The following is a 23402-nucleotide window of genomic DNA, read 5'->3' on the forward strand; positions in this document are numbered from 1 at the left end:
GGGGAGAATTGTATGTCTTCGGCTCTGTTTTACCCACCTTCTGCCATATATTTCATGCTATAGCAGTCTCGGATGATGACCCGGCACATGTTCATTTTAAGAACACTTTCACTGCATATTTCACAAAACTCAAAGAAGGTACCAATGTGAAATTTCTAAGGATAGCTACAGCACTCCACACAAGGTTTAAGTGCCGTCAAAAATCTGAGAGGGATGAGGTGTGGAGCATGCTTTCAGATGTCTTAAAAGAGCAACACTCCGATGCGGGAACTACAGAACCCGAACCACCAAAAAAAAAAATCAACCTTCTGGTGGTGGCATCTGACTCAGATGATGAAAATGAACATGCATCGCTCCGCTCTGCTTTGGATTGTTATCGAGCAGAACCCGTCATCAGCATGGACACATGTCCTCTGGAATGGTGGCTGAAGTATGAAGGGGACATATGAATCTTTAGCACATCTGGCTTGTAAATATCTTGCGATGCCGCCGACAACAGTGCCGTGTGAACACCTGTTCTCACTTTCAGGTGACATTGTAAACAAGACGTGGGCAGCATTATCTCATGCAAACTGTAGCCAAACTTGTTTGTCTGAGCGACTGGCTGAAGTAGGACTGAGTGGACTTGTAGGTTCTAAAGTTTTACATTGTTTTATTTTTGAATGCAGTTATCTTTTGTACATAATTCTATATTTGTAAGTTCAAACTTTCATGCTAAAGAGATTGCACTACAGTACTTTTATTAGGTGAATTGAAAAATACTATTTCTTTTGTTTTTTACAGTGCAAATATTTGTTATCAAAAATAAATGTAAAATGAGCACTGTACACTTTGTATTCTGTGTTGTAATTGAAATCAATATATTTGAAAATATAGAAAACATCCAAAAATATTTAAATAAATGGTATTCTATTATTGTTTAACAGTGCGATTAATTGCGCAATTAATCACAATTAATTTAATTGCTTGACAACCCATTATATCCATTAACTGGATATAATGCATTTGTGACAGATATGGCAATTTCCTGCACTGTGTTTGCAAAACCTTACTAAATTAAGTTTAAGTAGCTTTGGAGTCCATTATATTAAAAATGCAAAATGTATGTGCCATTGTGGGATTGTTTGTAACTTCTCTAGGTGGGAGACATGATCAGTGTAATCTCTGGGAAGTGTTATGAGCTTCAAAGACGTATTTTACACAGTGCGCCAGACACAAAATTTTGGGACAAAGTGGGTTTCCTAGTAAATACCTGTGGAAAAGTTAGCACTGTTGCAAGCACGGGTCTTTGTGCACAGAGGAGTATAAGGCAAATACCTGACAGAGGTGCCAGGGAGGAGACACTATCTCCCCAACCCCGTGGCATAACTGCAGAGGGCCCCAAATGCATATCAGGGTTCATCTCCACTTCAATTAAAAACATGGCAAGTCTCAGAGTCTGGGTCAATTGACTCAGGCTTGAGTGGCTCATGCTACAGGGCTAAAAATTGCAGCGTAGATGTTTGGACTCAGGCTGGACGCCATCTCTGAGACCCATCCCTTCCAGCCTGAGCCCGAACGCTGACACTGCAATTTCTAGCCCCGCAGCATGAGTCCGAATCAGCTAATTCCAGCCAGCCACAGCTGTGCTTTCTCCATGGGTCTTTTATTGCAGTGTAGACATACCCACAGAGACCCCCAAAAGAGATAGCAAAGGGCCAGCATTCATAGCAGCCTTTCTTTTTAAATTTAAGTATTCAACTGTAAATGTGACAAAAGAAAACGATGATGAAAATTGCAGTGATCACCACTGAAAATATGAAGCCAGATGCTTACTGTCATAAATCAGTGTAGCTACGTTGAATGGGGTTACACCAGTTACATTAGCTGGGGAATTGGAACCATGAAAATTACTGTGTTCAGACAAAATTATTGTTGCTTTTTTTGTCCTTTTTTATCCAAGTAGCTTGTCAAAGTTTGGAGCCCTAGAGATATTTCAGATAGGAGTCGAAATTGTTTATGGAGTTAGGTATTTTCTTTTATTCATTCTTATTCATTTACCAGGAATGTACAAAATCCTGCTTCTCCAAAGGTGGAAGGAACAAGAAACAAAAGGAATATTTTTTTTAAACTTACAGGCTCACACTTCTTTTCAGCCAGCATCCCTGACCCAGAACTTCTCTCAAGGTTTATATCAGGGTCATGCCATGCTCACAGAGTTCTGCTTGGATTTCTTCATGCTGACCTCTCTGTGGTTCTGTGTTCTCCTTTCCCCACATACAGACATCCTTACCTGAAACAATAACTCAGCAAAAAACCCTCCGCCCACAGAGTCCAAAAGTCCTGGGCAGGCTCACATAACCATTTTGTCTTAGATGGAGGATTTTGATCAACTTATCCTCACAGTTACGTTAACTGAAGGGAGTATTCACACCTACCAATCTCAGTGAGGTTTTAAATCAACCCTAACAGTTTCAGCCACTTCATAACACTGCTGTTTGTGACATTTCCTCTCCTACAATGCACTTACAGGGCCAGAGTCTCAGCTGGTGTAAACTGACTTCAGTAGAGCTATGCTGATTTACACCAACTGAGAATCTGACCCCAATGACTACAATGGAGCTACACCAATTTACATCAAGGATCCAGAATTTGGAATATTGCAAAATACGGATAAATTCTCTGCTGCTGTAAATGGACAGCGCTCCATTGACTTAAATGGAGTTTTGCCCATTCTCAGCAGAAAATTTGGACCACTGTGTTGTCAAGCGTTTAATAGCAACAAATGTACTGTACATTTTTGATTTTCTGTGCAAGGAGGAAGCAGATAGTACTTACATCAACTCCTTGGGGCAGGGACCATCTTTCTGTGACATGTTTGTGCAGTGCCTACCACAATAGGGTTCTGGTCCGTGAATGGGGCTCATAGGCACTACTGTAATAAATAAATAATAAAAAAAACCCTATGGTGTAAGGGTGTAAGAAGAATAATTTTGGTTATTTAGTCTTCCTTTTCTACTGTCATTATTGCTATTAACATAAGTAGAAACATGATGGGCCAAATCCTTAGCTGGAGTAAATAGGCTTAGCACCATGTAAGCTGATGAGCCAGATTCTCAGATGATGTAAATTAGCATAGCTCCACTGAAGTCAATGAGACTAAATCTTTCAGCAACTTCTTCCCTAAATGTGTAAGTGCTGATACATCTCATCATCAGGTATAGAAAATAATTATAAGCAACACAACTGGCATTTAGACTGAATTAACATATTATTACTTCCCTTAGTACGGAAGAGAGAGGAAAATAACGCATTAATTAATTAAATTCCCACTGAAAGATAAGGCTGTCATTAGGGACTGTGAGTGCCTAATGCTGCTGATTCTGGAAATGCAGTTAGATTTGGTGGATTACTACTGTAATAAACCTCATTCATATTAACCCAGCATTTGTGACATTACTATCCCTGGCAGAAGATTAAATGAGATAAGCTATTTAAATGTCACTGAAACTTTGTAGAGGACTAATGGGTCTTACTAAACTTTCCAGAAGTAGCGTACATTAGCCGACTCATTTTGCTGGCATAACTATGTCTGTCAGAGGTGTGGGGTGGGGGGAGGGAAATCAAACCCACTAGACAACATAGCTATGCCAACAAAACCTCCAGTGTAGACACAAATATGCCAACAGAAGCTGCCTTCTGTCACCTTAGATAATACCGTTCAGGGAGGTGATGTAGCCATGCCAAAAGACGACATCCTCCTGTCTGCACACATTGCATCTACACCAGGGGACTCTGCCAGTATGGCTATGACGGTGTGACTCAGGGTATGTCGACACTGCAATTACACACCTGTGGCTGGCTCATACCAGCTGACTCAGGCTGTGGGGCTGCTTAATTTTAGCATAGATGTTCAGGCTCAGGAGGCAGCCCGAGCTCTGGGACCCTCCCACCTCAAAAAAGAGACCCTAGAGCCAGGCTCCAGCCCCAGCCCAAATATCTACACCGTAATTAAAGAGCCCTTTAGCCCAAGTCAGCTGGCACGGGCCAGCCGCAGGTGTCTAACTGCAGTTTAGACATATCAAATTACAGAGCTGTTGGTGAAGACAATCACCTGAAGGTAGTGGTGCTCACTAAGGGAAGGAGTGTGTGTATAGGGGCAGGTTGTATAATCTTTTTTATAACATTCTGAATAATACTTACAGCAGGGGTTTAACACGTTTTTTTTTATTTGCAGAACCCTAAATAATTTTGAATGGCAGTACAGACGCCTTTAGAAATCTTAGTCTGTGGATTCCCTAAGTGTCCAGGGCCCACAAGTTGAAAACCACTGACTTAAGAGTTTTATTTCTAACCAGCTGTTATGCTATTTAGCTTACAGTTTCCTTCTCTCACCTTTCCCTCGAGGACGCAGAGAGGGGAGCAGCCTGCCTAGGCCTGTCCATGCAACCTACCCAGCCCCACCTTATGATGGAGCAGTACCCTGTGCTCTATACTCCAGGGGGAATTCTGCACCAAAAAATTAAAAATTCTGCACACAATATTTTAAAATTCTGCAAATTTTGTCAAAATAACACTATATAATCACACCAGTTTCAATTATTTTGGTAATTTATTTCAAAATACCTGTCAGCAAGTATGTCTGTAACAACAGACACGAACAAAAATTCCCCCAGGAATAGAGAATTAAAGAAACCCCTAAGGCAACTTAGTTCCTGCTTCTCTGCCTCCTCAACCCCCCAGATCCCAGCTGGGGGGGGGTGTGTGTGCTCATCAGACACTTACACCCCCCCCCCTTTTCCCCAAAGCCCAGCCACACACCCCCAGCCCAGATCGCCTCTCCTGCCAGACGCCAGCTGTGGGAACCCCCAGCCCCAGCCTCTACCCTGCTAGAGCCCAGGGATCCAGAAGGAAAAACAGCCTGATGCTGGGTCCCAAGCTTGCACAGTTTCCTGCGCGCCGCCACCTCCTTCCTCCAGGATGTGCTGGGAACGGCAGCTTCAGGGAACCCTCCAATTCCCTCCCCCTGGCCTTACCCTCTATCTGTGAGCTGGCCTCTGCCGGGCCCAGCAGCCCCATGGCGGCCAACCTCTCTGCAGCCCATTACTGGGGGGCGGGAATTCTGCGCGCACCCTTAACGTCTGCAAAATCCCGCCTGGCACCGTGGCGCGGCCAGTAGGGTGACGAGATGTCCCCCTTTTATAGGGACAGTCCCGACTTGGGGGGGGGGGGACTTTTTCTTATATAGGCACCTAATACCCCCCACCCCCGTCCTGGCTTCTCACCCTCGCCGCCTGGTCCCCCCCCCCCACGCACCCACCCACCCGGAGCAGCTCTACCAAGGCCGGGGAGCCCGCTGGGCCTTGGACGGGAGGGGGCTAAAGCCCATTTCTGGGGGATGTGGGGGCTGCGCAGCCAGGGGCGGCCACCCCCGGGGACTGGGGCGGGCCGGCTCCGGCGCGCTAACGCCCTCTGCGCTGCCCCCCGCGGCACGTCCGGCCCAGCCAACCAGCGCCGCCGCCGCGCTCGCCCCACTGCTCCTGCCCCCGGCCCAGCAGCTCCCCGAGGAGCCGCTCCGGGTCCTCTATGGCGGGGAGCGCCGGGCAAGGCGGGCCGCTGACCCCGCCCAGGCGCAAGATGGCGGCGGCCGAGGGCGCCCTGCGGAGTCACGTGACACGGCCTGCCCCCACCTGATCTACTCGGAGCCCTTCCGGGCGGACTCTGCGCGATGAGGTCAGACGCAGTCTGCATTATGACGCCAGAAGCGTAAACAAAGCGGTGCATTGTGGGAGGGGGATTGTTGCACGCAGGAAGCAGCCTCCATCTTAGGGGCTCTCCAGCCAGACGCTCGGCGGCCCGGCCCGCAACGAGACCCCGCAGCCCTGCTCCTTTCCGCGCCCGCCTCTTCCGCGCGGCCGCGCGCCCCGCCCCGCCCCCCAGCGTCCCGCCTCGCCGGCGCTGTGAGCAGAGCGCGAGGCGGCCGGCCCCTGAGGGGAGGCGGCGGCGGCGGGATGGCGGCGGACAGCCGGGAGGAGAAAGGTAGCGGGCCTCGCTGGGGCGGGACAGCCGTGCTCCGCACTGCCCTGTGTCGGGGAGGGGGGCCCTCACGGCAAGGGGGTGGGCGGTTTGGGGGACTGGCTGGGGGGACTGGGTCAGCTGCCTTGCGGGGGTGGAGCGGATGTGGGGGGGCTGGATCAGCTGCCGTGCGGGACGGGGGGGATCTGGGGGGGCTGGATCAGCTGCCTTGCGGGACGGGGGGGATCTGGGGGGCTGGATCAGCTGCCTTGCGGGACGGGGGGATCTGGGGGGCTGGGAGGGTTGGATCAGCTGCCGTGCGGGACGGGGGGGATCTGGGGGGCTGGGAGGGTTGGATCAGCTGCCCTGCGGGACGGGGGGGATCTGGGGGGGCTGGATCAGCTGCCCTGCGGGACGGGGGGGATCTGGGGGGCTGGATCAGCTGCCGTGCGGGACGGGGGGGATCTGGGGGGCTGGATCAGCTGCCCTGCGGGACGGGGGGGATGTGGGGGGGCTGGGGGGGAGCGGATGTGGGGGTTGGAGGGGGTTAGCTGCCCTGCGCGGGTGGAGGGGATGTGGGGGTGAATGGCTGGAGGGGGCTCAGCTGCCCTGTGGGGGATGGGGGAGATGTGGGGGGCCAGGGGCGGAGGGCACTCAGCTGCCCTGCAGGGGCAGAAGGGATGTGGGGGGGAATGGCTGGGAGAGGGGTCAGCTGCCCTACGGGGGTGGAGGGGAGGGATGTGGAAAATCTCTTTTTGGTTTTACCAGAATAAATGAAACTAATTACAAAAATCTTTCCTAATTTTCTTCTGAAGCGTCAACTGTATGATCGGGATGAAGGAACTGGATGTAGATCCATCTGTTAAACCTTTGGGCGGGCTGTATACATAATTTGTTCTGTTAGACTTATATAACATGTTACTGCTGTGAGGGGGGAATAGCCACTACTTTTAAGCTTCGTACCACTTATTGGCTTTGTATGCCTGTCAGATTACCCCATCGTGCTGTGATGCTTTAGAGGTGGGGAGCGGCAGCTGGTCTGCATGCCCTTGTTCAGGGCTCTCTTTTTCTCTGGTGTGGTTTCTTGTGTGCAGAGATTCCAACATAGGAGCTACAGCTGCTGTGAGGCCCCTTCATGTAACAACTTAGAGATGACTTCTTATATTTATAGGTTTTGTAGCTCTCCTTAAGGTGGCTTGCAGCACCACAGAGAAATATACTGAAATTACTGAAAGAGGGGGAAATGTACTAAATATCAGGGAAATGGTAGAAACCTCAGTAGAGTCTTTAGAGTTTGAGACCACCAGATCATCTACTCCAGTGGTTCTCAAACTTTTTGTAGAGGCAACAGCCCTTTTCAAACAGCAAGACTCTGAGTGTGACACCCCCCCCCCTTATAAATTAAAACAGGGTTTTTTAATTTAATGTGGGCTGCCGTTTTGTGACACCGCCAGGTAATAACCGGTGACCTCCGTTTGAGAATTCCTTGTCTAGTCTCATGTCCTATATATCACAGGCCACCAACAGTACCCTCATACTTAAACCCAACCACCAAAGGTAGGCCAAAGTATTACATTACTTAGGTTGGACATCTCAAACTGTACTCAGCCAAAGTAGTACAGTAGAACCTCAGAGTTATGAACAGTTTGGGAATGGAGGTTGTTCATAACCCTGAAATACACATAACGCTGAACAAAACAATTTGGTTATGTCAAAAATTTACAACTAAACAGTGACTTAATACAGCTTTGAAACTTTACTATGCGGAAGAAAAATGCTGCTTTGAACCATCTTAATTTAAATGAAGCAAGCACAGAAACAGTTTCCTTACTTCATCAAATCTTTACTTTTAAATTTTCCCTTTATTTTCCCTGAGTGCTTAACACAGTACTGTACTATATTTGTTTTTTGTTTGTTTTGTCTCTGCTGCTGCCTGATTGCCTACTTCTGGTTCTAAATGACGTGTGTGGTTGACTGATCAGTTCAGAATTCTGATGTTTGTAATTCTTGGGGTTTTCTTATAAGCAGTATACCACAGGGAACAGTCCCGTGGTTGGCAGAACTAGCTGCATGCTGTAACAGGCCTTTTCTCTTTCTGACTTCTTTAGTGTCGTTCAAAGGATGAGCATGGGTATACATAGTGATGGTAATGACAATGAGAGCATAGCTATGTGTGCATATTAGTATTACTTAATACATCACATTCAAACATCAGAAGGGAATTGTGAGCTTTGTCTCCAGTTGTGCTATCTCCTCTGGTGTCTGTCTATCTGCTTTCTGCCTTTTGGAACCAATACTGCAATATGATAGTACCTAGTGCTCTGATGATGCTTACTGCCGTGTGCATGTGTACTTGCTGATATGGTATGTAAAAAGGTACATTGCCAGTTTAATATATTCCCTCAGTTTAGGAATTGTAAATGCAAGCTTTTATATATTCCCCATAGCATTTGCAAACCAAATGTTACAGCAACTATATGATGAGTGCAAAGAAAAATTGATTAATTTCATTTTTTTACTGTTCAGTGCTGAGCAAAAAGCAAATGTGTTGATTTTTTTTTCTAGGTTTAATGCTCTGATACACAATTGGTAACATATGTAAGAATTATTTTTTTTTAAAAAAGTATTAGTTTAGTCAGGCCTTTAAGCTGCCGGTCATGCATGGGTATACTGTAATAACGCTGTGGTTGTAAGTTTGATGCTCTGAAAATATATCTCCACAAAAAAAATAAATTTTCTGTTTATTTTCATAACAGAAAATATTTCATAGCACTTAGGTCAAGGCTGGGCAAACTATGGCCCCAGGGCCGCATCCAGCCCTTGAACTCCCGTCGGGGAGCGGGGTCTGGGCCTTGACTTGTTCCGCAGATGCTGTGGCTCTGCACGGATCCTGGAAGCAGCAGCATGTCCCCCACTGGCTCTTATGTGTAGGGGCAGCCAGGGGCTCCACACGCTGCCCCTGCCCTGGGCACCGCCCCTGCAGCTCCCATTGGCTGGGAACCATGAGCATTCATGGCCTGCCATACAATTTCCATAACCAGATGTAGCCCTCGGGCCAAAAAGTCTGCCTACCCCTGGCTTAAGTAGACTCAGTGTCAATGTAGTCACTGCGTTGCTTACATTGAGTGTTGCTGGCTTTCAGAAGCCATCCCACGATGGCCCACACGGACAGTTAAATTGGTGCAAATGCTCCTGGTTAGGACGTGCAACACCGACAGACAGAGCGTAGTGTGGACCTGCAAAAGCGATTTCATAACTCTGGTGGCTGTATGTCAGTGTAACTTAAGTCAACATAATTTTTTAGTGTAGACATGACCCTTTTGGTGCTTGACTAGGGATATACCCCAACTTACAACCATTATTGCTCATTCTCTGCCTACCAGTTACTACACACAAGGCCTGCAGCAATCACTGTCTGAATAGCAGGGTTGCATGGGGTGGGGGAGCTTGCATATCCTAGGAGACAGGCTGATTATGTGATTTATGTAGATTGCTTTGATTACATTATGGGCTTTTTAACTGTTCTCAGGGCTTCGAAGCAGCGTCCTATACTAGGGCCGGTTGAAAGCTTGGTGCCATAGGAGTATCTGAAATACGGCTTGATGCAACCTGAGCTAGCGGTGATTCTTATCCGTGGTACTACTTGTAATTTACTGGGACAGCTGGTGTCACCACTTGCTTTGGCAGCGCTGGCTGTCCCTCATTCACATACATATTGAGGTAGCTCTGTTGAACAGAAGAAGTGCTCTTTGGCTACTCGGGAAACTGGAGATTCAGGACCAAATGTACATCCACAGAGGAAAAAGACAAGGAACTCCACTGGAAGATCAACTTTTCCACACATTTTAGAATAGATGACTAAAGTCACCAATTATCATTTGGTTCCTGTCCAGCCCTGTGGGTTTCCTGAAAGATCTAACCTTGCAACAATCATCCTTTAAGTTTGCAATACCCCTGCACCCGGCTCTGAGCCAGTTGGTAAAGGAGTTGTGATAGCACGTTTACTCGACTGTGGATATAGCTAAAGTGACTTAAGCAAAAATACTTGTTTGGGGATGCTGCTGCTTCACCACAAGCCTGACGGCAGTGAGCTATGGCCGGGGCTAAGATTTGAGACTTGCTGCTTGACTTCCCTGGACTGAAAATTAAGGTACTAAGATGTCCCTGGAAAAATGTTTTCTTGGGCTACAGTGGCAACAGATTTTGATGTAAGCTACCTGTCCTTTCTGGACAAAGTGCAGCTCAAGCTATGGAAGAGGGCTTATAGCTTTGTGGAAAAGCACAAAGAATTCTGGCAGATTTTATTAGCGTTTACACAACTAGGTATGTGGTTCTCATGTCATTTGTTGGTAACAGCAGCAAGAACATCAGTCTTGGGCATAGGTGCCTATAGATACAAGTGTGTGCTTCTGTCAGACTTTTAATACATAGTAACTAGAGCTTGAAGACATAGGGAGTTTCTTTGGCAAAAGGGTGTCTCAAATACTAGAGCAAAGCTAGGCTATATTTTCATTTTCCACCCCTCCTACCCTAGAGGGCAAGGGCTTATACTAATGTGTTTGGATTCAAACGTGTCCGGTAAGGACAGAATCAGAATGTGTTGCTTCTTTTTCCTCAGAAATGGAAGAGTTGCAAGCCTCTTAACCCCAAGGAGCAAAACCTCTGTTTCTTGTGCAGTTCAGAATCTTCTGAAATAGACACACAGGCTAGTTTTGGAGAATAGGACCCTTCTGATTCTGCTTGGTTCCTGATTGCCTCAAACACTGAAGTCCTCAACATTATTTGGTAGGACTGTACAGTCTTTCCCCAAAACCTTCCCCAGACCATTTCCTTCAAGAATGCACTCATATCTTCCTGAGGATGAGTGAGTACAGCAAATCTAGTCCTTTCTGGCAGAGATGTCTATCAAGCTTTATATTGCAAAGGGAAAGAGGCAAGATATTTCCAGATACTTTCGGATGCAGTGCAGGCATCAGGGATGTCTCAGTCACTTACTGTTGCATTCAAGGGACTGGCTGGTATATGTGTTGCTAAAATTGACTGCATTTCTGCACTGAAATGGACAAAACTGTTTGTCATTCTAAATATAAAGTTGCATTTGGTTAATTTATGTAGGAAATTTGTATTGTATTGTCCTTTTTAGCACTTTTTCACTCCTTTTGTTAGTCAATAAATTTCTATTTTTGAAGATACTCATCTTTATTCGTTCACCACATGCTCTGCAGAATGTATAGCAGAACTCAGAGCACTCAATACTTTTAAATGTACAGCACCACAGATCTCTTAGGTTCATGAAAACACCCTAGTCATGTATAAATCTACAGCCAGCACTGCATAATACACTTTCACTGAAACTGAAATAGTGTATAAAGGTAGAGGAGACCAGAATAATTTATTGGTTCATTGTATGACGGGGGTGTAAATGTACACCAAGCACTACACAATTCTAAACAGGCCCCAGAATTTCAGGGCCACTTAGAGCACAGTCTGTCACATCACACTGTTAAAGTGCTCTTTCAAAGCCTCCCTCAACTTCATAGCTCCACATTGAGGTCCTCTAATAGCCATTGTGTCTGGCAGTTCAGACTCCCCAGACAGTTGCTGCATCTCCTCTCTCTACCCCGACAGCAGCTTTTCCCCGTTTGCCTCACAAATATTATGCAGGACACAATAGGCAGCTATCACTATTGGGGTATTTCTCTCACAAGATTGGATCTCAGTGAATAAATAATGCCAATATGCTTTCAAAAGCACAACTGTCATTCAGCACCTGCTGAGCTGGTAGTTGAATCTTTCCTTGGTGTTGTCAAGGTGGCTGGTATATGGCTTCAGGAGCCAGAGGAGCATGTGGTATACTGGGTCCTCCAGGATTACTGCTGGTATATCAGCATCGCCTGTGGTAATCCATCAGTCAGGAAAGAATGTCCCTGCTTGCTGCTCTCTGAACAGTCTTGTATTCTTAAAGTTGCGAGCATAATGCACCTTCCCTGACCAGTCCACACTGATATCAGTGAAACATCCCAGGTGATCCACCAAGACTTGCAAAACTACAGAAAAGAAGCCCTTTCTGTTGATGTACGCTGTGGCAACGTGGTGGTGCCAAAATAGGGCTAGGCGTGCTGTTTGTTTGTCCCACCACAGTGCAGCAGCCCCATTGCTGCAAATTCAACCGTGACGACCTGCATGTTGTGGAGACTCACAGACCTGCTTAGCAGGACGTGATTAATGGCCCTACACACTTGCATGAAAACCGCCCCCACTGAGGATTTTCCAACTCTGTAATTTCCCACTGACCGGTAAAAATCAGGCATTGCAAGCTTTCATAGCGCAATCATCGTTCGCTTTCGAACTGCCTCATTTGCTCTCCATCCACTGGAGAGGTGAGCTCTGCATACAGATCCAGGAATGTGGCCTTTTGCATCCTAGAGTTCTGCAGCTACTGCTAGTCATCCCAAACCTTCATTGTGATGTGATCCCACCAGTCAGTGCTAATTTCTTGGGCCCAGAATTGGTGCTCTGCCATCTGCAGCTGCTTCATGAATGCCACCAACAGCCTTGAATTGTTTTTCACTATGTCCATCAGCAGTCTGTCCTCGAAAAAATCATCATGTCCTCCATGGTTGTCGTTCTTCCTGCATCTCTGATACTGGAGAATCATGCATCCTGTATTTGCAGTGTTTATGAGTCTATACAGAGTTGTGCAGACTTCATCCTTCAGTCAGAGGGTGGACAGTGCCATGTGGGTTTGTGGGATCTCTCTTTAAAATAAAAGTGTGAATTATGGGGTATGGATGTTATGGGATAGAGAAAGCTGCATGCTGGGAACTTGACCCCAGCTTCCAGTGACCCCTTGATACTTTGTTAGTTTCACTCTGTTCAGACAGCCTCCCTTCTTGCTTAGTTCCTATAGAACTTTCAGATGCAAAAGGCTGTATCCCTGGTAGGGAAGCCTCCAGTGTCTGTGACCCCTGGCTAATGGAGTTCAAATTGTGACCAGAGCGTCATCAGGGTCTCAGTAGACACTTCCTCTTTTGCAGGGTTTTACTCCTCTTCATGTAGGGCTCTCAAACAGGTCTTTGGCTCCTCTCCAGGCTTCTTTTGCATGTGTTTTCCTTAAGCACTTTCCCTTTGACAGGATAAATCCTCCTGCCTTTCCCCAGTCTCCTTGACGGAGTCATTAAGTTCTATCATCTCTGTGTTCTCCCTTTGCTGCTTTCCTTGGTCTGGAATTTTTGTTGTTTAGCATGCAGTTCCCATGACATTTGGACTGCAAGTCCCATAATCCTTCTCTTTTTGGCAGAAGCCATATCACAGAAGTGATCTGAACTTTTACCCTCATAAAGGTTGATGCTCTCACCTTACAGTACTCTCATGTTGAATTTTGTTGACACTTGAAGCTAAAGTCAAGGAGGAAATTGAAAAGCTGTTAAGTTTCATTGCTGTGTTAATGCATTCATAAATTTAATGACATTATAAAAACTAATGCTGGTTACAAACAGTGTTTCAGAGAATTTCTTCAAAATGGATTATTGTCAATAGTATTTGTAATTTATGTATATTATTTTCAGATGGTGAACTGAATGTTCTGGATGACATTTTGACTGATGCTCCAGACCAAGATGATGAGCTGTATAATCCTGATAGTGAGCAAGATAAAAATGAGAAAAAGGGTATGTGGCTTTACTACTCAGATATCTTGCTAAAAAGTAGACAGCAAAATTTTACAGTGCAGGATGATTAAAATCAGCAAGGTGACAATATTCATAACCCAGGTAATGGAATCCCAAACGGCTTTTGTGCAACTGCATTATAATGTAATCTCTGACTTTATGGACAAACATAATAAAGTAGGGCTTCTCTTTATCTGAAGATCACCGTGAATCTGGGTTTTCTGCAGATATAGCAGATATCTTACCAATTATTTTTTGGTCTAGTAAACTGAATACAAGAGTAGGAAGAAGGAAGTCCTCTTTTTCGAGTCCCAACTTCGCTAGTAACTTGTTTGGCCTTGCGCTTGTCACTTAGCCTTTCGGCATCAGTTTCTCTGTCTCTCAATATGGAAAACATGAATGTGACTGGGAGGTTAAGGACTTAATATTTGTAAAATGCTATAATATTGAAAGGTTAATTATTTTTAAGAGTGCTTTGAAAGGTTAGTTAATTTTAAGAGTTAATTATTTTTAAGAGTGCTCAACTTTAAGACAAAGCTGATTTTAAGGAGAAATATTATCAAACGTAAAAAGAAGTCTTCTAATCTGATGTGTAAAATAACTTTGAACTTGGTCTCTATTGGTCTTCATTTAAGGATCAAAAAGAAAAAGTGACCGGATGGAAAGTGCTGAAAGCAAAAGACAGAAGCCTTCTATGCATTCATCAAGGCAAATGATGCCAAAGCCGCCTAGTTCATCAGTTAGCAATAATAAAAGAATGGTGAGTACAAAAGGAAAGCCACTGTCGGAGTACAAGAATGAGGAATATCAGAGGTCTGATAGAAACAAGCGCCCAGATGATCGAAAGACCCGTATGTCAAGCGGCAGTTCAAGGGAACCATATAAAGGACAACTTGAAAAGACTTGCATGAGGAAAAGAGATGTTGACAGAAGGGCAAAGTCTTCCACACCAGATGGTTCTGAGGTAGTAAAAGTTATTGCAGCCTTAGAAATAAAACAATTGTTTGAGGCTTTTATAAGGCGCATTCTCTTAAAGCACTTTGTGCATCCAGACAATGTGTTCTATGACTGCTGATTGATTTTCTCTTTGAACATCAGAGAATTAGGCACGACGTAGATCGAAGACTGAGCAGATCCAGCCATTCTTCTAAAGAAGAGGTGAACTCTGAGGAATATGGCTCAGAACATGAGACTGGCAGCAGCGGTTCCTCTGAGCAAGGGAACACAGAAAATGAGGAGGAAGGAATGGAAGAAGAGGAAGATGATGAAGGGGAGGAGGATGAAGAGGTAGAAGAAGAAGAAGGGGAGGAGGAGGAAGAAGAATATGAACAAGATGAGAGAGATCAGAAGGAAGGAAATGACTATGACACACGAAGTGAAGCCAGTGATTCTGATTCTGAATCCGCATCCTTCACAGATGGGTCAGTCAGATCTGGTTCCGGCTCGGATGCTTCAGGTAGATTGCTTCTTATTATACTACTTGATATCTGGTTTTTCTCACTTACTTGAAATATCAGTAGATTTAAAACTTGACTTCTTATTTTTGGCTTGCACTAGTGAGGATTAGCTTTGACTTTGGTCATCAGGTGGTGTGGTTTTTTTTTTTTCTTTAGTGAATGTAAGTAAAACAATGTAATGGAACATTAGCACTGAGGCTTGCCTGGAAATAATGACTTTCCACTAGACTAGGATCAGATTGCTGTAGATGAACTGGCTTTGGCTTTGGCTTAAAGCTACTGCAGTCAGTACTACTTGACACTACTTCTTTTATAGATTCGCTTATGATTTATCATTTAAAGTTAATGGCAAGAAGTTCAATATAAATCTAGATGTGTGGAATAGTGAGGCTATAGCCTTAGCAATTTCTCCAAAGGTGAGAGCTACATAAGATGGCTGGTCTTAGTAAAAATGCATGTAGTGCTCTCATTTATTTGAGAGAACACCACACAACTTGGAATGATGAGGAGTCCAGGACCAGAATAAGGCCACGTCTACACTACCTGCCGGATCGGTGGGTAGTGATCGATCTATTGTCTAGTGTAGACGTGATAAATCGATCCCCAATTGCTCTGCTGTCGACTCCGGAACTCCACTAGGGCAAGAGGCGGAAGCGGAGTCGACGGGGTAGCGGCGGCCATCGATCCCGCGCCACAAGGACGCAAAGTAAGTGATTCTAAGTCAATCTAAGATACATCGACTTCAGCTACGCTATTCTCGTAGCTGAAGTTGCGTATCTTAGGTGGATCCACCCCGCCCCAGTGTAGACCAGGCCTAACGGGAAATAGGGACTCAAGAAAATAGCATGGCAACTGCCTGCACACCATGTCTGGTTCTCGCTTTTTCTGCTAGTGTTTCATTTTCATTAATATTAAATTCCTCTTGGAATTTAAGACTCAGTGAAGCCCTTTTTATGGGGTGTTGCTAAATTTATTGATTACTTGGTTCTTTTGGTATAGATTAACTTGGAAGGTTGGATGAAGTCTTGAAAAAGATCATATAATATAATTTGGCTCAGTAGAGAGATCACTTCATGGCATTTCTTTATTGTTTGGTTTTGATGAGAAGCATGCTTACTATCTTGCTAAAAAGGGTTCCTGTCATGTAGCTTCCTTGTTTTGAGAGCTTCATAGCTGGTCCTCCTGATTAATTTAGACACAGGTTAAGTGGGCCAGCCTTGGTATTTGGAGTTAGAATGAGAACAGCCTAAAAAATAAAAGAAGCTGTAATTTATTCCCAGGAAAAAAGTTGAGGTATAATTTAACTTTTAGTGGAAAAGAGACCTGTTGACAATGTGCCCCAGTGGTTTTTTATTATTATTATTACTGTTATCACTTTTCTGAGCTTTCGGATACAGAGTAGCATGAAGGAGCAGTGTCACTGGTCACAACACAATTTTTCTACTTGGTGTCACCGTAAATTTATAAAGCATTGGAGAGAAGACCTAAAGCAGCCCCAAACCTAGTGAATCACTTCTGTATCTTAAACTTTGTATGGAACTTGCAAATTTCTTGCTGTTTACCTTTCCCTCATGAACTACAAGTCTGAAAATTGGGGTAAATACTCGTGGTACATGATGTTTGAGATGGGGCCTTAGGACAGAAACCTAGATCTTGTAGTTATCACAAATCACATTTATCTGTTGCCAGTACTTTCATCCCATTCTTGTCTTCCATGTGTGATATTTACAGTACTCCTTATCTTTGTTTTGGGATTTTTAGATGAGAAAAAGAAGGAAAGGAAGAGAGCTAGAGGTATCTCTCCAATTGTTTTTGATAGAAGTGGAAGTTCTGCATCAGAATCATATGCAGGTATTTTTTCTTTTTACTGCCTGTCATGCTGACTTATATCAAATCTTGAAATGTGAACGCTGTAGAAATTTGTGGGGTATGCAGCTTAATTTTTAATTGTTAATTTTGTATTGACTTTTGGCATGTTCTGTGTGGATAATTTTGGGGAAGTAGGCTTTCTTGTTACTTTAATGCTATTCTGTTGCTTAAGTGGAATTTTCACTTTTTTAAAAAACTTGGAAGATGATGATTCAGTGACTAGTTTTCTGAGTAGGAAACTGTTCAAACAAAAAACAACAACCAAAACAACCCAAAAAACTAAAACAAAACACTCGTGCACATTGAGCAGTATTTTTGTGTGTGTGGGTGCGCGCCAGGAAGAATAATTTGTCATGAATGAAAATTGTATGTGACAAGGCTGTAGAAATTGTATCTTATCTCTATCAAGGCTCAATCTGAACAAATGTACTTTGGCTAAACACAGGTTCAGAAAAGAAGCATGAGAAATTATCATCTTCCGTTCGTGCTGTCCAAAAAGGTATCATTTAAATTTGAATTTTTAATGCATGCCCCATCACGAGCCATTGTCTCTGTCCATTCATTATGTTATGTCGAAGTGGTAATGTTCCGATATAACAATCTGAATACTTGATTTGTGAGTGTAAACAGTGATGCATCTCCATCCTGATTTATTTTTGCATGTCATCAGAGGTGCAAAAAAGTGTCAATTATTTGCTTCTTGCAGGAGCAGCAAAGTAGCAATGAGATGCTTTTACTTGAAAAGGAGAATGTATTTAACAATACTCTATTCAACAGTGCCTGACATAAATGGTTCACATCACCTATTCTGGCGCTGTAAGCTGGGATACAAGTATATCGGAACATCACTAGGCTTTGTTTGATTTTTATCTGAAGTTACTTTGTTTTAATTTTTATTTTATTTTATTTGTTTTAAATAAAAGCTTGGCATTGCGTGCTCTTTGGCATAGTCTTCGAGGTTGAAGCTGGGGGTGGAAGGTTTTAACTCTTGATTTAGGTAGGGGTTGGGAGGGCTAAAAATAAACACCCGCTACCTTGTGGAAATAATTTTTAAAAGTTTAAACTTGAGCTTATTTAAAATTTTGTTTTTCAGACCAAACCAGTAAACTTAAATATATTCTCCAAGATGCAAGATTTTTTCTCATCAAGAGTAACAACCATGAAAATGTTTCACTTGCCAAAGCTAAGGTACGTCAAACTTTTCTTGAAACTGATTTTTTTATCACGAAACTTTGTACAGAAAGGGACTGACACTCAAGCCCATGTTATCTCCTGTGCCAAAATTGCAAACCCATTTTTAGCTTCCTAATTCTCAAATTGTAGTTGCTCTGGCTCCAGCACAACTTAGAGCAGCTCCTTGACTGCTCTTAACTTATGCCGGCTGGCTGTAATTACTAAGGACTGTATACCAGATGAGAATTGGAGTGGTAGTTTTTTATCCACCACTGAGACGCCTCCGATATTGAGAGCGCAGTTGGTGATGGATGACATGGCAGCAGGCTCAGCCAACTTTATGCCACCTGAGTTATTCTCTTCCCTTGCCAGGGGCATCTCCGATTCTGGCCCCTAAATGTACCTCTTTCAGTACATGGTGAGAGTTTGATCTCTATGTAATTCCAAGTAAAACAAATGAAAAACTGCCTGAATTGATGTCTGTTATTTCTGGGTCAAGATTCTCTGAATATTAAATTTTGGCAAAAGAAAAATTTAGGCTGTTGTATTAAAGAATCAGTGTATTCAGATGTCTAGATAATACTTAGTCCTGTCTTGAGTGCAGGATACTGGACTAGATCACCTGTTGACGTCCCTTCCGGTCCTATAATTCTGTGTTTTGGAGTATGGTCATGTAGGAAGTCAGTCAGGAAAAGTTCTTTTTCAAATGATGGTCCCTATCTGTATTGCACTAAGGGTTATATGCATTCACCAAGTGCTCTGAGCTGGAGCTTTTGAAAGTAGTAGTGTCTGCTGGTCCATGTGCACCCTTGCCTCCGCCTCATGGTTTCAACCAAGGTGATAAAAGGGCGGGGCATACCAGTTGCACCCTCAGTTCCTTCTCACCGCCGCATTGTCTGAGTTGGAGCCTTTTCTGTCCTCTCATCTCTTGTGATGCATTTTCCTAAATACAGAAAAAAGACTGTTTTATTCTTGTCTATAGTTAGTATTTTGTTACTGTTGTAGCAGTTTTAGTGTTAGAAGTAGTTTTTAGGATTTTAAGGACTTTGGGATGCTGTTTTACCAGCTACCCACCTTTCCTCTCCTCTTCCCTCCCCATGCCTGGGTATTGCATTACACCAAAGATCTGCACGTCGCATTGAGGTGCAGTATCTGCCTCTGCTTCCAGCCCATACCTGGGAAGGCCAGATTCTCCACCTCAAGAAGCACCTCATGGAGGTAGCCATGAGGCCGCACTCAGATCCAGGCTGGGGAACACAGCACCACCACCCCGGTACATCAGCCTGAGCGGTTGAGGAGCATGTCTCCTAAAGTGGAGCTCCAGTCCAGTTCTGCTGGTACTAGCATTACAGTTCCCGTTCAGGGGACCTAGCCGTGAGGCAAGGAAGCGTGTGCATAAGCATGGCAGTAATTCTTCCTCAAAGCCCAAGAATATCGTTGCATTCTCCATGAGTTCCAGGCATGGAGAAGTGGCACATTCCAAGGCTCACAAGCACAACAAGAAGTTGCATAGAACACAGGATCCACCAATCCCGGTTACAGAGCCACGTATCTTTTCTGGATCGGTACTGCCGAAGTCACAGGAATCGTTGGTTCCAAGGCAGTCCTCCATTCCATCCCCAGTTCCATCTGTGGAATGCATGCCACTGACACTGAGGAGGCTCAAGTCAGCTCCTGGATCTCATGAACTGTTGGTCCTGCATGAGGTGACGTCGCCATGTCTCCCGGTTCATTTGCCTCATAAGAGACCCAGTTCTTCTGCATTGCACTTGCTGCCTTAGGGATGTTCTCAGGAACATGACCCAGTGACTCACTCGGATCCGCTCGTTCTGACGGCACCACCATTCGAACAAGGATCTGACTTCTCAGTGTCTGAGGACTCGGATGGAGCACATGATCTGCTTCTCCCATTCTGTCGGCATGAGTGCCCAAAAGCTCCATGAGCTAGGTGGCAATATCCTCCCTTTCCTCAGCACAGGAGCTACTGGTACCCCACTCCGTGGGGACTCCTGCAGCAACCACAAGATCCTCCTGGTTGCCCATACTGGGGGTCTTGACCCAAATATCTACCTGTTGAATCTTTCTGATCTGCCCAAGAGGAGTCCCTCATCTCTCAACTCTGTCCTTCATCAAGTAGATGTTTGGACCTGGGGTTGGAAGATGCACTGGTTAGCCCGACTCCGCTGGATCCAGAGTAGTTTCCCTCATCTCCAGATGTGGCAGTGTTGTGGACTATTTCCTCCGCCTCCGAACGACTAGCACCAATTCCAGGAACTGTTACATAGGGTGACTGCTGCCCTCCACATTCCACTGGAGGAGGTGCAGGACAGCCAACATCAGTTACTTGATGTTCTGCATGTATTGGTACCATCCAGAGTGGCATTCCTGATCAACTAGGCCATTTGAGCACCTACCCCAAAAGAGAGACAAAAAACATACTATGTACCAACGAAGGGTCTGAGTTTCTGCTTTCTCACCCCTCCTGCATCCCCCTTTCATCCAATTCCCTGGTTATTCAGGCTGCTACTAAACGGGCCAGGCAGCAACACCCACTTTCCGCTCCGACAAGGAGGGTAAGAAAGAGATTGGACCTCCTAGCTCATCTTTTCTTCAGCCAGCCTTCAGTTTCGCATCTCTAATTGCTTGGCATTACTGACAAAATATGACTTTTTGAATTATGACCAATTTTGGACTTTGCAGTCAAGCTTCCCCAGCAGGATCATGCCCACTTCCCAGGGTATTTTAAAAGAAGGCAAACTGGTCACCCAGACAACGCTTCAGGCCATGGTGGATTCGGTGGACCCATCTTCACACACTATGGTCACAGGGATCGTCTTGGGGAGGGAATCCTGGCTGCATTCATGTGGTTTCCCAAGGGAGGTGCAGAACACAATTGAGGATCTCCCTTTTGATGAATATCACCTCTTCAGCTAGAAGATTGATGATTCCCTGTACTCCCTCAAAGACTGTAGAGCCACCCTGTGATCACTGGGTATTTATACGCCCCTGTGCAAATTCTGTCATCCAACTCCTGCACAATGGCATAGAGCTCCTCAATTCTTCCATCAGCAACCCTGTGAGCCTCCCCATAAGTGTCAAAAGACCCAACGGCCCTGTCTGCGTGGTCCGTCAGCACAGTCTTTGACATCACACACTCAAACTTCATGTAAGCAGTAATTCTGAGTGCAGTTAGAGAGTCATGAACCACCTTGCACCCCACAGTTCATACAACCCACTCCTTTCAGGGATGTCTAGCACACTTTCTGCCAGCCTGGAGCGCGATAACAATGGACAAGTGGGTCCTGTATGATGTTCAACATAGCTGTATGATCAAGTTCACAGTGCTACCTCATCCACATCCCCCCGTCCCAGTCCCACTTCTTAGACCACTCTCACAATAGTATCCTCACCTTAGAGGTGGACTGACTCCTGCAGAGAGAGGTGATAGAGCCTGTTTGCATGACCTTTCAGGGCGCAGGGTTCTACCCCACCTATTTCCTGGTACCCAAGAAAAAGCGGGGAACGAGACAAACCCTAAATCTCTGTGGTCTCAACCACTTCAAATGCAAGCCGAAGTTTTATGTGGTCATTCTCACAGCCATCGTATCTTGCTAGAAAGAGGCATGTGGTATACAACAAGATGCTTACTTCAATATAGATATCCACGCAAACCACAGATGGTTCTTGAGCTTTACAATGGGCCCTTGGCACTTACAATACAGAGTTCTACCGTTCAGGCTCACCACTGCTCCTCAGGTCTTCCTGTCATGTTCTCATCATGTCAGACAACATTGCCACTGTTTACTACATAAACAAGCAAGGGGGTACAAGATCACCAGCGCTGTGTGTGGAAGCATCACACAAGGTATCCTGTTTTCAGTGGCTTATCTCCCAGGGACTCAGAACATGATTGGATGCTCTCAGCAGCAATTTCATGGCTGACCACAAATGGGAGCTAAACAATTCCGTGGTCATAGACGTTTTCGGCTGTTTGGTGACTCTGACCAAGGATCTCTTTGCCTCCCATGCCAGCACCAAATGCGGACGGCACTCCTTCCAGGGCAGGCTCGGAGCCTGTTCCAAGAACACCGTCATCTGCTGGTCAGACCAGTTCAATTATGCCTTCCCTCCCCTACCTCTCCTGCCCTCGGTCCTCCCAAAGATTCCACGGGGGGAGAGCGCGACTGTCATCCTGATCGCCCTGTCCTGGCCTCTCTATTTCTGGTTTCCGCTTATTCTCCGCCTGTCAAACCATACTTCATTTCTGATACCAACATTCCCAGAGCTGCTCTTATCACACAACAGCAGGATCAGACATCCTGATCTACAGATGCTTCACTTGAGACCCTGGTTTTTGGATGGGCATCTTGACTCGAACGGGAGTGCTCATCGGTAGTACGAGGCATCCTCACAAGTAGCAGGAAAGAATCCACTTGGCGATCCTACCAAGCCAAGTGGAAACATATTGCCTCCTGGGCCATGCAGAAAGGGCTTGCCCCTGAGGCCATAGGCATTCCTCTTCTCTTGGACTATCGCCTGTCCCTGAAAGTATCTGAACTCACTCTCAGCTCTTATCAAGATACACATAGCAGTCATTAGTGCTTTCCACAGTCCTGTGGAAGGGCACTTGGTTTTCACTCACATATTAACTGCAAGGTTCTGGAAGGGCCTTGTATCCTCCCATTCATTCCACGGAACTAAGGCTGTCAGTGATTTTTAAAAAAATTAATCTTGATTAATCGTGCGATTAAACAATAATAGAATACCATTTATTAAAATATTTGTGGATGTTTTCTACATTTTCAAATATGTTGGTTTCAATTACAACACAATACAAAGTGTCCAGTGCTCACTTTATTTTTTATTACAAGTATTTGCACTGTAAAAATGATGTAAATTGAAAAATATTTCTCTCAAACAAGTACAGTAGTGCAATCTCTTTATCATGAAAGTGCAACTTAAAAATGTAGTTTGTTACAGAACTGCATTCAAAAATAAAACAATGTAAAACTTGAGAGCCTAAAAGTCTGTTCAGTCCTACTTCTTGTTCAGCCAATCGCTAAGAGAAACAAGTTTGTTTGCATTTACGGGAGATAATGCTGCCCACTTCTTAACTACAATGTCACCTGAAAGTGAGAACAGGCATTTGCATGGCCTTGTTGTAGCTGGCGTCGTAAGATATTTACATCCCGGATCGCTAAAGATTCATGTGCCTCTTCGTGATTAGGCCATCGTTCCA

The 23402-nt window shown here is 44.9% G+C and overlaps 1 protein-coding gene across 4 annotated transcripts in view; it reads left to right on the plus strand.

Annotated features, from left to right (window-relative positions):
• Positions 1–5754: 5754 nt before the first annotated feature.
• Positions 5755–23402, plus strand: part of YTHDC1 (YTH N6-methyladenosine RNA binding protein C1) — a 33352-nt gene continuing 15704 nt past the window's right edge. For 3 of the 4 annotated variants that reach the window (XM_073340260.1, XM_073340257.1, XM_073340259.1), the window contains exons 1-7: positions 5755–6018; positions 13563–13664; positions 14300–14628; positions 14763–15120; positions 16883–16972; positions 17436–17489; positions 18084–18178. In XM_073340260.1, the coding sequence (XP_073196361.1) occupies positions 5991–6018; positions 13563–13664; positions 14300–14628; positions 14763–15120; positions 16883–16972; positions 17436–17489; positions 18084–18178 (1056 nt within the window). In that variant the 5' untranslated portion in view covers positions 5755–5990. The remainder of the gene's footprint in view (positions 6019–13562; positions 13665–14299; positions 14629–14762; positions 15121–16882; positions 16973–17435; positions 17490–18083; positions 18179–23402) is intronic. The other variant, XM_073340258.1, reaches the window with a different exon arrangement.

Source organism: Lepidochelys kempii, chromosome 4 (assembly GCF_965140265.1).
Source record: "Lepidochelys kempii isolate rLepKem1 chromosome 4, rLepKem1.hap2, whole genome shotgun sequence".
Lineage (NCBI taxonomy): Eukaryota > Metazoa > Chordata > Testudines > Cheloniidae > Lepidochelys > Lepidochelys kempii.